The sequence below is a fragment of the Molossus molossus genome, unplaced genomic scaffold, assembly GCF_014108415.1.
Source record: "Molossus molossus isolate mMolMol1 unplaced genomic scaffold, mMolMol1.p scaffold_m16_p_1, whole genome shotgun sequence".
Taxonomy (NCBI): Eukaryota; Metazoa; Chordata; class Mammalia; order Chiroptera; family Molossidae; genus Molossus; species Molossus molossus.
The window spans coordinates 96,383,371-96,397,886 of NW_023425344.1; the positions used below are offsets into that span (position 1 = coordinate 96,383,371).

A 14,516-nucleotide genomic window follows, 5' to 3' on the forward strand; every position below is an offset into this window, starting at 1 on the left:
CAAGGTCCCCCACGATCACACGGGGCTGACTCCAGGTGCAGGGTGCACCCTGTGGCATGCGCTGGCCCGCCGCAAACCCGCGTGCAGGGGTGAACCACATGGGAGTGGCGTTCAGAGGGAATCTTCTCAGGGGATGGAGCTGGTTTGTAAATAGCGTCTCTCAAATCCCTTCCCACTCCTGCTCTCTGAAATTAAGCTTTTCCTGCAACAGACAACATTTCCCAAGAGACGAAAGGAGTCCCCCCCCGATGAAGTCCCAATGAAATGAGAACGTTAAAGACACTTGAGATTCCATAAAGGAACTGCAGAGAGAAGTCCTCTCTGGGTGTCCATTACCGAAGGCAGACTGTCTCACTGCAACAGCCCCCACCTGCCTTCCCTCCCCACATCCCCCAAAAGGCACCTCCGACAGCCACGCAGGTCTAGCCCATCTTTTCATAACTGTCTCCCGAAACGTCGCCTACAGTCGTGTTTGAGAAATGAGTTGCCAGCAAGGTCAAACTGCGGTGCCCGCCACGCAGCCGCAGCCACGCGTGTATCGGTGTGAAAGCAGATCTGTAAATGCGCCTGAGAAGGAGAAGAGCAAAAAGTCCCCGCCAGGCAACTCCTCGGTCACACTGAAGAGACATCAGCTGCACCTTAAGGTGTTTTCAAAGGAACGTGAGCCTTGGTTTAGGACCTTGTTCCGAGGAAGCTGCCTGGTTTGGGGTGGAAGGAAGGCGAGACCTGGATGCACAAAGAAGCTCTTCATATCCTGCAGGGTCTGACACAGAACTTTACTCTCTTCAGAGGCCACTGCTGTGGTCCTGGTGCGTGTTTGTAAAACATGGAACTACGAGACAGGCTGGTGGGTGAAGGAAGTCCTTCACGCTGCGTGCTTTCCGGTGACTGTATGCGAACCATTTCATGTATCCGGGGAAAATAAAAGTTCCAGTTCTGAAACCTTCCCGAGACGCTGTATCACCAAGACAATGGGCCACTTCCCCCGGGCGTCGAGTCAGTTGGCATACTGGGCATAGAAAGCCACTTTCACTCTCTCAATCTGATGGCATAACTTGATGGCGGGCCCCAGCTTCAGCTCCATGCACTCCTGCACCGTCGGGAGAGTCAGCAGCAGGAGCGCCTGGCCGTCAATGTCCTGTTGGGAAACAAAGCCAGGTTAGAGCTGAGACAGTGCGCGCAGCACCTGCACCCTGGGGCTAAGGGCAAGCCAAGGGCGTGAGGGGCTGCTCTGGTGTCCTCCCATTCTGGAGAGCTTCCGGAGAGAGCAACTTGGCTTGATGGCTGTCTCATATTTTGATTAACACATTCTTTTTGCTAAAAAAAACACACCTTTTGGCCACTGGGAAATTCACACGCCCAGGCTTAGGGATGGAGAGCTGCAACAAGGGAGCTGCTGCAGGAATTCCTCCTTCCCAAGCTCATCACCCCTCGCGGGGACAGCACCCTGCACCCCTCACCCCGCATCCCAGGCCCAGTCCTTCTACGCTCTGCTCTGACTTAATCTGAGCACTAGAAAGGGGCTCTGTACTAAAAGCAAAAGCTCTTTTCCCTGCCAAGGTTACCATTTCACCATCAGAATGGGTAAGAAGATGCTACGAAAACACCCCAACTACACAGCACCATTTTCCATAGAGGAAAATAGAGGTGTTTAGACGCACACACACCTACATCACCTAGAAGGAAGTGCTGCCTGTCATTCTGTCTCATTTAGTCCTTCTCCGTCTATCCTCAGGGGCCCCACAGTGACGACATTCCTTAAACGACTGTGCAATCACGAAGGCAGCAGGGGGGAGGGCACAGGGCGCTCTCCAAACTTCAGGACCACACCACTGGCTATTGTTGCCCTTCCACCAGATCGGTTCTATAATAACCGGGTTTATTTATGTAGCTGTTGTTTGGCTGGGTAACAGTGTAACCATAACCCCTCTTTCCATTCACCAGGACACTCTTCCCATTCCGGAGGGAATACCCGAGACTCTAGGAGACTGTGGGCCCAAGGTCACGACGAACAGCAGTGGTGGAATGAGGGCATAAGCGAGAGGCAGCATCCCAGAATTTCTGCCACCTGGGGCTGCCACAGACTTAACAGTCGTATAAGCATGAATCTCAGACATCATGTATCAGTGAATTTCACATAGGTGCTTATTTCTTTCTTTAAAAATTTCTTTTTCTTCTCCTTTATTGATTTTTTAGAGAGAGAGGAAGTGAGAGGGAGAGAGAGATGGAAACATCAATGAGAGAGAACATCGACTGGCTGCCTCCTGCATGCCTCCCACTGGGGATTGGGCCTACAACCTGGACATATGTCCTGGCCGGGAGTAGAACCGGCAACCCCTTGGTGTATGGGTCGACGCTCAACCACTGAGCCACACCGTCCAGACTAGGTGCTTATTTCTTAAACAATGGTTTCTTTAGCTGTCTTGAAAATATCTATAGCAGAAAGCCAAAATGTGTATGAATGTTAGCCTTGGAAAGACTAATCTTATAAAACTATGCGCAGGAGGCTTACCCATTAGCTTCAGTGAAATCAACAGAACAGGACAAAATAGACCTGAACATACTTTAGGAGATGAACGTTTTTCTTAAAGATGGAAATTAATGCCAAAAAGCTACCTAGTTAGAGACAGCATTGGAACTAGAATCATTATTTTCTGATACTCAACTTTGGAAGGAAAATTGTAGCTCAGCTTTTAACATCTACACTTAGTAGTCATGATGACGATCCTTGGATATAGAAAATCAATTGCAATTAAAAATCAGCCCCAAAATATAATTATAACCCTCTACAGACAATTTCAGTGAAGATGACTGCCATGTGCAGACCACATGTAAGAAAGGATGTCACTCACTCAACAAGCATTTACTGAGCATCTACTAAGTGCCAGGCACACTCTGATAGTCTCTGGGGATAGCATATTGAACAAAACAAAGATCCCCCCTTTCCAGGAGACTCCAAGAATATCAAGGGAGGCAGACAAATAAACAGACCATTATCCAGAAAGATTAATGTGTGGGCACAGAGCTCCAGGTTCACACGGGATGGGCAACTGAACGAATCTCACAGGAGTCAAGAAAGGCTACAGAGATTAGGTGATAACTAAACTGAGACCTACGGGAATAACAGGAATTATTAAGATAATTATTAAGGAATCCAGGAATCATTAAGGTAATAATTCCCTCATCAAGAATCAGTGAAATGCAAATTAGGCCCACAATACAATATAACTGTATACCCACAAAAGTCAAGGCCTGACAATGTTGTTGACACACAAGGGTATCGAAAAGGGAACCCCTACACCAGTAGTAGAAGGGCACGCTGTGTAAAGAGAAAGTCAGGCGAGAGCACAGGAAACGCCAAATTCAGAATAGCATTTATGGCCAGCGCATATCAAGGGGGTGTGCCTGAGGTTTACAAGTCACCTCAGTTTTGAGGCCGAGTTGGGACATGGGGGAAAGTCCCTACCCCGTGGCCTGCATTTTGAATGTGGGCAACTGGCATGGATGGAATTGAGTCCACATCTTTGAACCTCCCTCTTAAGAGCAGTTAAATGTGTTTCATAGGTCTCACAGTGACAGAACAGGGAGAAACAGCTGAATTTTGTCTGCAGACACTCCTGTTTGCAGGAAGATGAAGATTATGGGGCGGGGGTGGATGGAGGCTAAGCTATCTGATTCAGTGCAGGGGTCCTTCACAGCAGCTGTGTATCTGGGAAGAACCGACAGCACCGGGCTAGTATCTGGAGCAGGAGGGGTTAACCAGCGTGCAGCTTGTCCGCACTGAGCCACCTCCGGGCCCCTGTCACGCTGCCTGTTGGAAGGCACTGGATTTGGTGACCCGACCATCGGCTTGTCCCCTGTGGAGGGACAATGGTGGTGCCTCAGTGATATCAGATGGGATGGACCAATGTGTCTGTTCCCCAGCTACCCCTCCTGTTTCAGACTGCATGGGACCCACAACCACTCCAGGCCCCGCAGCGGAGGGGAGGGGAGGTGGGTGAATGGAAGCAGAACTGGGGAAAATAACACACACACCCTGCAAGGGGTCAGGAGGCAGGGAGGAACCCCACCTCACAGTTGTTCTCACATGTAGCTTCAGCTCTGGTTTGAAAAAGCCTCCCCCCCCGCCAATAATTTTGTAGTAACAAACCTCACATTTAACTTAATTTCTACAAACATGCTTTCACATAATTCAGAACTGCTGGCAAATCACTTCTCATGGTCGACATAGAATTACCACAAACGCACTCCTAATTTTTAGGAAATGAAACATAATAAAATACGCAATATGGAAGTTATGCTTAGCACATGGCAAAATTGACTCGGTTTGATCTGGAGGTCAGTGCGGGACTTGGCAGTCCCTGAGCGGGGACATTCCGGTCTACTGAAGTGGGAGGAGGAGGGAATAACCTAAATGTAAAGGAAACTTGTCAACTATCCCGAATCTGTTTCTTAAAATGAATCACCAATCTGGGTACTTTGATTATTCTATGTCTCTGATTCATCAAAGGGGAACAAATAGGCAAATTTTTATTTGCGAGTTTGCTGAGTTACAAGTGTGGGGTTTTTCTTTATTATGTACTACAGCATGAAATGATATAGATTTTTTTGAGCAGCTGCTGTAATGTTTCAGAATTATAAGGCATGTATTCCAGGAATGGGAAGTTTATAATTTCTATAAACACTCCTGGTGATTATGATAATCTCTGAATTTACCACATCCAGAGGAGCGAACTCACACAGCTATTACCATCCCAGGCCCTGTGATTTTTTTCACACGCTGGTGAAGACAGATCCCAGGCCCCTTCCAGTTCATCTAAAAACTCTTACAGCGCCCGGAGTGACCCACTGGAGGCCTCACCCAATCACGGCTGTGGCATTTGGGCTCAAAGATGATGGAGCAAATTAGTAAAAATGAGTAATTAAAGGTCTGATTGAACAAAAAAGGACTCAAGTGCCCGTGTACTTCAGGTAGCACAGCGGGGCAACGACCTTCTATTGCAACAGGCAAAGTGGCCTAATGTGAAATGTAAAACTAAATAGGAAGAAGGCTATTATCAATTAAAGTCTGCCTGTTTTTCTCTCTCCATGAGAAATAAGCAGGTACGCAGGGCCAAGCCTGTAAGCGATGCGAGAAGAGCAGCTGAGGGAGGGCCCGCCCACTGCCTGATTGTAGAAGAGGCAGCCTGCTGGGAACCCCACTCCTGGGAACCCCACTCCTGCGAACTGTGTGAGATACCGTTACACACGAGGCCTAGATGTACTAACTTGAAGACGACTTAACAGAAGCAGTATTTCAGCCTTTTTCCCAAATCAGCTTTGTTTTCACTTGCTTATTACGAGAAACTTGTGAAAGGATTCGACACACAAGCCTGTTAACCTTTCCCAGTGCAAGTGGTCTTGAGCTCCTAGGGATAACCTGGCATCTAGGTGGGAGAGAGTCCGTCTTCTGTTCTGAGATAGAATCAATGGAAACATATTCCTTGGTTAAAACAGGGTGTTTGGGTCTAAAACAAAACAAAAACAATACTGGAGACTAGCAGAGAATGCCACCTTCCACATCTGCCTTTTGACCACCGAGGCCCGTAACACACTTCATCAGCATGTGCGGAGTGTGCACGTGAATGAACGGATGCACACGTTAAACTGTGTCATCGGCACTTGCCACGTACTTGAACGCAAAGCTTTCGCCAAGATTTCAAAGTTCTGCTGCATTTTCATTCTCAAGACAGAGACGTAGCTCATCAGCATGCCCCAAACCACCTAAGTCCTTACATGTCTTATAATTCTCTCTCTTTTCTGTTGGTGTGTTTTAAATGAGGAGACACGCTCTTACCCAGGTTCCTTACGTCTAACGAAGGTTTTTCCTATCTGTCTGCTTTTAAGTGTGACCCAGAGAGAAAATGCAGTCAGATGGCCAGGAGGCAACCTTGCCCCTCCCACCACAGTTCATCCACTCAGGGTGCCCTTATTGGCTGTCTACATAGGATTCTAGTAGTCAGCTGGAGACCTCTGAATGAAGAACTACTCTCCCCTGGGAGGAGCTGGGGACCATGTTTATTTGCTTTTCACAATTCACTACTGCATTATGGTGAACTTGGGGGGAAATCTGAAATTGACTGGGAGCATGGGAAGTCAGAGGCCTTTCTTTGTTCTTCCTGATTTATTGTTTGCATTACCCTTTTTCTAGACTATCGGTTTGTGTAATCTAATAAAAGAATGGATACTCATATTTTAAATTTATTATATGGGAAACTTTACAAAAACACAGGGTCTTATGAGAGAGAGATTTACATTGTGGCACAATGCAAGAAATTTCAACAAATTAAGCAAACCCAGCAGAGCACACATCACAGGCTTAAACTTGAACTTCTTATATGAGGCTAGTGAAAGTCTGCAAGGTGGCATGTGTTTAGAGAGTAGCAATTTGTTTCCATATTAATTTGAGGAAAAATGGAAATAAAAACCATCCTTTTTTATGGATCATCATGGCATGTCTTATATTTTAGCTAGTTATAGTCATTCCATCTACTACACTTAAAATTCTTTTAAGATATAGATTGTATCAACTGTTTTTGTATTTACCTATCATTAGCACAATACCCACCTAATATACCACAGACTTTAAAATAGTTTACAAAGCCAAAGGGAAGAAAGATGAAAATAGCGATGAAAGCAGCATGATAGAAAACAAATGTACAGAAACAACTTTTGGGAAGACTAGGTCGGCATATTTTTCCCTAGAAGCCCTGGATGTTATATATAAAACAGACTTAAGAGGAATTTGAAGGTAGAGAGAAGGCAGACCAGCTGGGACTATGGTTCCCAGGATATGACATGGTGGCAAGCGCTCAGGGTTTTGTGTGTTTGCCTCCTGTACCCAAGGCTTATTGCTAAAGAAGCTGGGGACCCAGAAATGCCAGTGGGCACAGATGACAAGAGGCCCAAGAGAGGTGTGCTCCCTCTAGCCGCAGGAATGGGGAATGGGTAGCCTCGAGAGATAAAAACCTTTCAGGCGACGACTCCTCCACTGCAGGACAAAGTGGCCCACCCCAACCACGCTAGCAGCGGCGAAGAGAGGGGCCCTGACTTCTAGCCTGGCCAGGTGGCACCAGGTCCTCCACCCCAAGACGCGGGGTATTTGAGACAGTCCAGCGGAGAGCCGAGACTTCCATCTCCACTTGGCCACCCAGTCCCCCAAGAAGGTGTTGGTGCAGACCACCCGAGGACCCCAGACTTCCGCCCCCACCCACAGAAGTAAAGAAGAAGCACTCCCTCCTCTGTCAAAGCTGTGTCTTAGGAAGCCAGCTAAAACAGAACGTTTAACTGAGATGCAGAGTCTCATAATAAAAACAGCAACTATACCACAGAAGCGCCGTACCTGTTCCTGAAATATTTTGGCCAAGGGGGCACAGTCCGTCAGTTTAATGAACCTCACCACGTCGGTCACTGTCCACTCCAACGGGTTGCTTTCCAGAATGAGTCTCTCCTCCTCCTCTTGCTTTACTTCCTGCAGAGACCAGGGAAGCAGGAGGTCATCTATCACTGCATGGTTGGTGGGATTCTCGCTAAAACTTCTGGGACCACAAAAGGGGACTCCCCCTAAAGTCTAAGGAGCCAGGACAAGCCACAGAGACTTTGGTTTCTAGCGACTTCCTTGGCAACTCATGTGGTTATGACTTTGCCTCGAATGATCTGTGTGCCTTTAGAGGTAAAATATTTCCTAAAGGCAGAGTGAGAGCAGTTGAATCCCACGTTCAGGAAATCCTGGGCCTGCTGACTGAAGAGAGTGAAGAAGGGGCTTCTGCAAATGTACACAAGAGAGCGCGCTAGTCCCCCATCTACTCTGGGGACGATGGTGCCAATGACCTGTCAGCTGATCATCTAGTACCGTGGCTTTAGGGGAGACCCGATAGGCGGATTTACTATTTTACTATTTACTATCCACAGAGTACCCTATAAAGGGAAAGTCTAGTGTTCAATGGGACCTTGGGGACTTCCGTCTGTGCTCCTGAAAGAATCCTTTGTGGCTTTAAAACCTTCTAGAAAAAGAGATACTACTACTCCCCTCAGAACTCCAATCCGATGTTCACTGACCCACTTGGTCAAGATGTGAAATCACCAAGCCTTTGCCCTTGACTTAGCACTAGGCTGGAGCAGCCACTCTTGTCTTTAGTATTTTAAACAGATGTGCCAAAATCTAGGCCATGAGCTATATATAATGCTCTGCTTGGTCAACACCCTGCCCAGACAAGCCAGTTCCGGGCCCACGCGCTGTACCTCCGCCGTGTCCTTGCGCTGGCTGGCTGCCGGGCCCTTGTCGCCGCCCTCGGCACAGGAGGCGGCCTGCGCTCTGCGGCCCCGTCGCGTCCTCTCCACAGGCGGCCGGCGCTCAGGCTCCGAGCTGCTCCTCAGGGTCACGGCCCTCCGGGGCCTGGCGGAGGGGACCTCGGCCGAGGAGGTGTCTGTCTGGTCATCCCGCAGCTCAGAGCCAGTTTCCTCGCTGCCGGTGTCGTCGTCCATGGCATCTGCATCCTCTTCCTCACTCTCCTATGAAGGAGGGAAATGCGGGGGTTGGGTGAAAGGAGCCTTCGTGAATGCAAGGGGCTGGGCTCTAACCCTAGATCTTTTCCCGCCCGGTGGTCCTGTGACAACCACTGGGGAAGCCTCTGAGGACCCATCTGGGGGTCCCAGCCAGGGCCCAGTGGCAGCCCTTCCCCGCCAGAGCAGCTGTCCGTGTTAAATCTGGCTTTCATCAACGAGAAGGGTTCTGGTATCTCCTGTTTGCAACCACTCAGCATCAATCTCCCACTGGCCTTCACCGTGGGGCCAGCACACCGCCCGCCAGGGCCCTGTGCCCCCGTGGGGTGCTGGGCGCTGCTGTGGGTAGGACAGACCTCCCCCGAGCCGGCTGCAAAGTCCACAGTAGAGGACCTCCGTTTCTTTTGCACAAAAATGGATTTTCGCCGTTTCCTGCGCCTGGCTGGTTTAGGGTGTCCACTTTCAATGCTGCTCTCCCCAATCGGGGGCTTAATGATCTTCTTCCTCTTTCCATAATAATAGGCTGCAAGGAGAGAGAGAATTGAAAGCTTTCTTTCTTTTTTTTTATTATTATTTTTTTATTTTATTTTTTTTAATCCTCACCCGAGGACACCTTTTTATATTTTGTTCAGATAGAGTGGGAGGGAGAGAGAGAGAGAGAAACATCGACGTGAAAGGGACACATCCAGTGGCTGCCACCCACACGACCAACCAGGGCCGGGGACAAACTGCAACCGAGGTACATGCCCTTAGCGGGAACCGAACCCGGGACTCTCCGGACCTCAGGCCAACGCTCTAACCGCTGAGCCAAACCGGCCAGGGCGAAAGCTTTCTTTAAAGGGTACACACGTGTCCACGGGTGGACAGAAAGCAGGGCGAGAGGGGGGAGGAGATTTCTGCGATTCCTCCTCGAGTGACCGTGTGCGCAGAAGGAAGTGGGGATGTATATATAGCACAGAAGGACATTCACATTCTGAAGTGTTTCAGGTATGCTCAGGTTCCTCGTTCCCACACACAAGCCGACAAATCCCATCTGGTTGGGACCACAGAGCACCGGCGATGCTTGTGGGGCCTGGCAAAACCCTCGCCGCTGGCGGAACGTGGGCTGGCGGAGCAAACCTCCAGGTCCCTGCGACGGGGATGCAGACACCCCTTGGCTTCGAGCTGACCGAGGGGAGCTGCAGAACGAGCAGCAGCCGGGATCAGAGTGTTCTCGCGCTATCCACGGTGCGGGCGTCGGGAGAGGCTGGTGCCTGAGACACACAGGGCCCCAGGAGGCCAACCAGAGAAGGCAGAGGTCGCCAATGTGACGGGAGATGGAGAGGCCCCAGCAAAGGTGGGTGGCCGCGGTGTAACTCTCGTGGTGGAGAAGCAGAGAGAGGAGCAAGACAGTAGAGAGTGCTTTGTAGCCTCAAACTGCTCCCCTCAAGAGGGTCTGAGGAAAGTCATATCAACAGGGGAGGAACAGATTGTGACAGGGAGGGTGCCCCATGTAACGAAGGGCAAGGAAAGACTTGTTATAATTCCTCAGTGCTAAAAACCAAGAAGTAATTCTGGTTACCAGCCATGACCAATAATCCATTTTACTATGCCTTTCCTTCAGCATATGGTTTTCAGGATCAGCCAATCCACTGACACTCACAACAGCACATTTATCCTCATTTCTTCTCTGCCAAAGCCTACCAATGACAAGGCGCCCCAACTTTCATCACCCCGCCCCTTCCTTACACCAACTTAGAAAACAGATCTGCCATAGAAAATCTTAGAGAATTTGCACATAGTAATTACTAGGGAAAACAACTCAAAAGGTTATTTTGAAAACCACAAACACCAACTACATGACCCCACAGTTCAGGCCCGCGGACCAGTGTGCTGTTTACTATTTGTACTCACTGTATTTGGTTTTGGTGTGAATGGAGCAGTTTTCTGGGCAGTTTTCAGAAACCAGCACAGGACTGAACAAATTTGGACAGCACTCCAGCTTGGCACAAACCCGTCTACAGAAGTCCGCTACTTGGTCAGAGGTTCGTACAATCTTGGCCACGGCCCTGTATGTTTTGCCTCTGTACCTAGAAGGAAGGAAGGAAGAGCGACGGAAGAGCACAGAGTTATTCAGACCTATTCCGCACAGTGTATCCCAGAGTACGTTTTATTTTGTAACAATAAAGCAGGCTCTGAGTGATTTCCACGTCATCTGTTTTTATTATTCTCTATGTTCTCACAAAACTGTTTTTAAGAAATGCTACATTATATGTGACCATGCTGCTAAGAGAATCACCACAATAAAGGTTTCCATGTAGCGTGTTCCCACTGTGGCATACGTAATCCACACCAATTCCAGATGCTTCTGGAATCTAGATATTGTCATTTTGCTGCTCATCAGTTTTGAGAAAAAAACTTTCTCCTGCCCAAGAAAAACCATATGCAGTGAAGTCATCAACACAATACTAGAAACCAGATCTTCTGGAAAGCAGGTTGGATTCTGGTTTTAACATGAGTCCTGCGGCCTGGCCTGCGTGGCTCAGTGGATTGACCTCCCAGGCACCAAGAGGTCGCTGCTTCGATTTCTGGTCAGGGCACATGCCCGGGTTGTGGGCTTGATCCCCCGTGGGGGGCATGCTCGAGGTGGCTGATGGATATTTCTCTCTCATGGATATTTCCATCTCTCTCTCTTCCTCCCTCTCCCTTCCTCTCGCTCTAAAAAAATCAATAGAAGCATATTTTTTTTTAAAAGTCCTACAGGCTTCACCCAAACATTTATGGTGAATAATGACATAAATAATGCCTGGCTGAAAAGATGAGCATCTGGAAATAGGTCTGAATCACTTTTCAATCTATTCTTTAAAACTCGTTGGTATAAAATGAGTATACACTTTCAGTTGGCAGCAGATCACAGGTCTTTGTTTTGCGTTCGCATCCACTAAACTCAGAGCCCACTGACACGACACACATCACAATAGTGGGACCTGATAAACTATGCTGCTGGTGTGCACCCTTATTTTCAAACTGACATCCTGAACACGAAATTCTTCTCCAGAGAAAGAGCATGTGGGGGTGGCTCTGGCAGAGGACACGTGCAGTGTGTGGAAAGCTAACCAACTGCAGGGCACAGACCCCCCAAAAGGCTGGCACTACCCATGAGTGAGGGACCGTGTAAGCTCTTGGCCAGCCTGCACACGGATGTTCAGGTCCCCAACGATCCATCACACACGCCACAGGGACAAGAGGCAACTCGTGCAAACTGGAGTGTAACACAGGAGATCATCACCTTTGTAATTTGTGCATAAAACATTCAGTGCAAAACCTAGGTCTGGGTCACTAACAACGCGGCGATGGAAATAATCAGAGTAACAAACGGCTCCTGAATTTAATTCAACTTGGTGTTTATTCTGTTCTTCTGAAGACTAGTTAACTAGTTCCTCCCTAAAAAAATTTTTTTTTTTTTTAAGTATCAACAACAACAAAATTAAATTCTAACTTGGACAATCTGGCCTGTGTGTCGGTTCCCTGTTCCTCTGTCCCTATTCTTCCGTCTCTGGAGGCCAAGCTTGACTTTCCGTGTCATAAGAACCAAAAAGCAAGTCTTCAAAGACAAGCTCATGCTCTAAGCCTCACAGTCTCTCCCACTGTGGACCTCTCCAGGATTCTGTGGGCCCGGCAGAGGGGCCGCCCGCCTCCCTGTGGGTGCTTCTTACTCACCGCTTCTGTGTTTCCTCAACACAGAACAACGCTGTGAACACGGCATAGCGGTAATGTGGGTGGAAGCGCAGAATAAAAATAAGGTTTTGCTCTACATTTTTCCCTTGTGTTTTCCCACCACAATTTTGGTGTTCCCGGGCTCTCTCTTCTAAAGAGCTCACTGTCAACGTTCTTAAAGTCCCTTCAAAAATAGTAAAGTAACAGAAGGTGAAAAGGCAGGACTGTGACAATCAGGTCAAAATTCAAACCATGGAAGTAGAGGCCAAAGACAGATACTTCTGTTCCCAGACCTCCGGTTCCCAAGCAGACGCTCCCGGAAACCCGGCAGAGGGGAGTGAGGAGAAAGGAAACCACGCGTGGGCAACGGGACGAGGACGGCCCTTTCCCTCCCCTTCTAAAGTAGGATGATTCCGTGAAGAAAGTGTTTCCGTAAAAATCCCTTCACAATTGGGACAAGACGATCTAAATTTATGAAAATAGAATTATGGTATGGATTTTTTTTAACTTTATTTTTATTATTGGCACTATCACAAATGTCCCCATTCCCCCCTTTGCTCACCTCTCTCTAGTCCCCCCTCTTCCTCTGGCCATGACCGCGCTGTTGTCTGTGTCCACGGGTTATGCATATATGTCCTTTAGCTACTCCCTCCACCGTATTTCACCCAGTCTCCCCCTCCCACCTCCCTTCTGACAGCTGGCAGACTGTTTCATGCCTCTATGCCTCTGCTTCTATTTTGCTCATGTTTATTTTGTTCATTAGAGTCCACATATTGGTGAGACCCTATGGTATTTGTCTCTCTCTGACTGGCCTATTTCACTTAGTATGGTTTAAAAGTAATGGACTCTTCTCCTCTTTCCTGCCTTTCTGGAAACATTCTGTCTAAAAGCCAGAGCGGTGGTGGTAAGGTAAGGAGGGGCTGGAGGAGGTAGGGGGCACCCGCCATGTCCTGGCTCATGGTGTGGACACTGTGAGTGTTGCTGGGACCTCCCTTCCCGAAGGACTTGCTGTCCCGGTTCAAGCAGTGCTGTTGGTAGGGAAACTCCAGAGGCTGCCCCTGCGGGTATGCCCCAGCTACAGAAGCTGCCTTGCCTTCTCCCTTCCCCAGGGACAGCACCCAGGCAATGACTAATTATGGCAGGGACAAAAATGCCTGGTCACCTGGGCCCAACCTGGGACAGCCGTGGAGAGCCATCCTAACACCACAGCTGCCCACGGACTACAGCTGATGCTTCCCTCTACCCAGTCTGTTTCCTTCCTCTCTCTCCCAACAGGTGTTGGTTCCAAGGGTCCTCCTTAATTAAACCCCAGGTGGAAGGAGCCACACCTGAGGCAGGTGAGGTGCGGGCACACAGCAGTGTTCTGCGCAGAATCCTGAGCATTGCAGGGCGAGGAGGACGTCTGCACCCGGGGGAACCCGGCCTGGGTGGTGCAAAGGCCTGGCACTGTGTGCTGGCTCCCGAGTTGGGGAGGGGAGGACAAAGTGATAGGGGTCTGGTGCCATGCCAGGGCCTGATCAAATAAACAAGCATGCTGAAGGCAGGGTGAGCCAGGTGCCCGTTTGTACTGGGGAGATTGGGCATCAACCTAATAGGTTCCTTCCAAATTGATCTGAAGAAAGAATAGTCCCTTTATTCTGTTCTTGCAATATTTCTATAATTCTGAGAATGTTTCAAAATAACCATTTACAAAAATAACAAAAATAAAACTCATTTTATACAATGACTAAAAAAGCTTAATGTTTATTTTTCGTCAAATGCATATTTCTGAGTGTTATTAGTACCGAAATAATTTTCCATTGTTATCACAAATGTGGAAGAAAAGCGGTTTGGAACATCCAAGTCCAGGCTGAATCAATCGTCTGGCTTGTTTTGGAGTCGGTCAACAAATTAGGGCACTTGTTCAAACAACTGCTATTTACAAAGACATCCGAAACACAAAGGTACTGGCCTACCAAAGCACACAGCAAAGGCAGCGCTGAGATTCTGCCCCATGGTGGCGGGTTTAAGAGACTGAGTGTGTGTACTGCTGTCTTTCTGTTTTCTCAAGGACCCTGCACCATGTGCACAACCCTCCACGACAGAATGAATGGACAGGTGTCAGTAGCCCCACCTGACAGGCACAGGTGTGGGCGGGCAGCTGGAGCTTGGGCAGCTCTGAAGACACCCAGGTGAAGCAGGGACACCTCAGTCCTCTCACCCCATAATTCTTTATTTTACCACAGGTGAAAATAAGAATCTGTTTTGTAGCTTCCCACAAAGGGCCTAGAAGCCATATT

General features: G+C 48.6%; 1 protein-coding gene across 1 annotated transcript in view; it reads right to left on the reverse strand.

Moving 5' to 3' along the window:
- Positions 1-406: 406 nt before the first annotated feature.
- The window catches only part of SFMBT2 (Scm like with four mbt domains 2), a 217,274-nt gene continuing 203,164 nt past the window's right edge, over positions 407-14,516 (reverse strand). The window contains exons 17-21 of the mRNA XM_036276008.1: positions 10,435-10,610; positions 8,898-9,064; positions 8,281-8,550; positions 7,382-7,510; positions 407-1,138 (exon numbers count right to left, since the gene is read on the reverse strand). Of these exons, the coding sequence (XP_036131901.1) occupies positions 998-1,138; positions 7,382-7,510; positions 8,281-8,550; positions 8,898-9,064; positions 10,435-10,610 (883 nt within the window). The 3' untranslated portion in view covers positions 407-997. The remainder of the gene's footprint in view (positions 1,139-7,381; positions 7,511-8,280; positions 8,551-8,897; positions 9,065-10,434; positions 10,611-14,516) is intronic.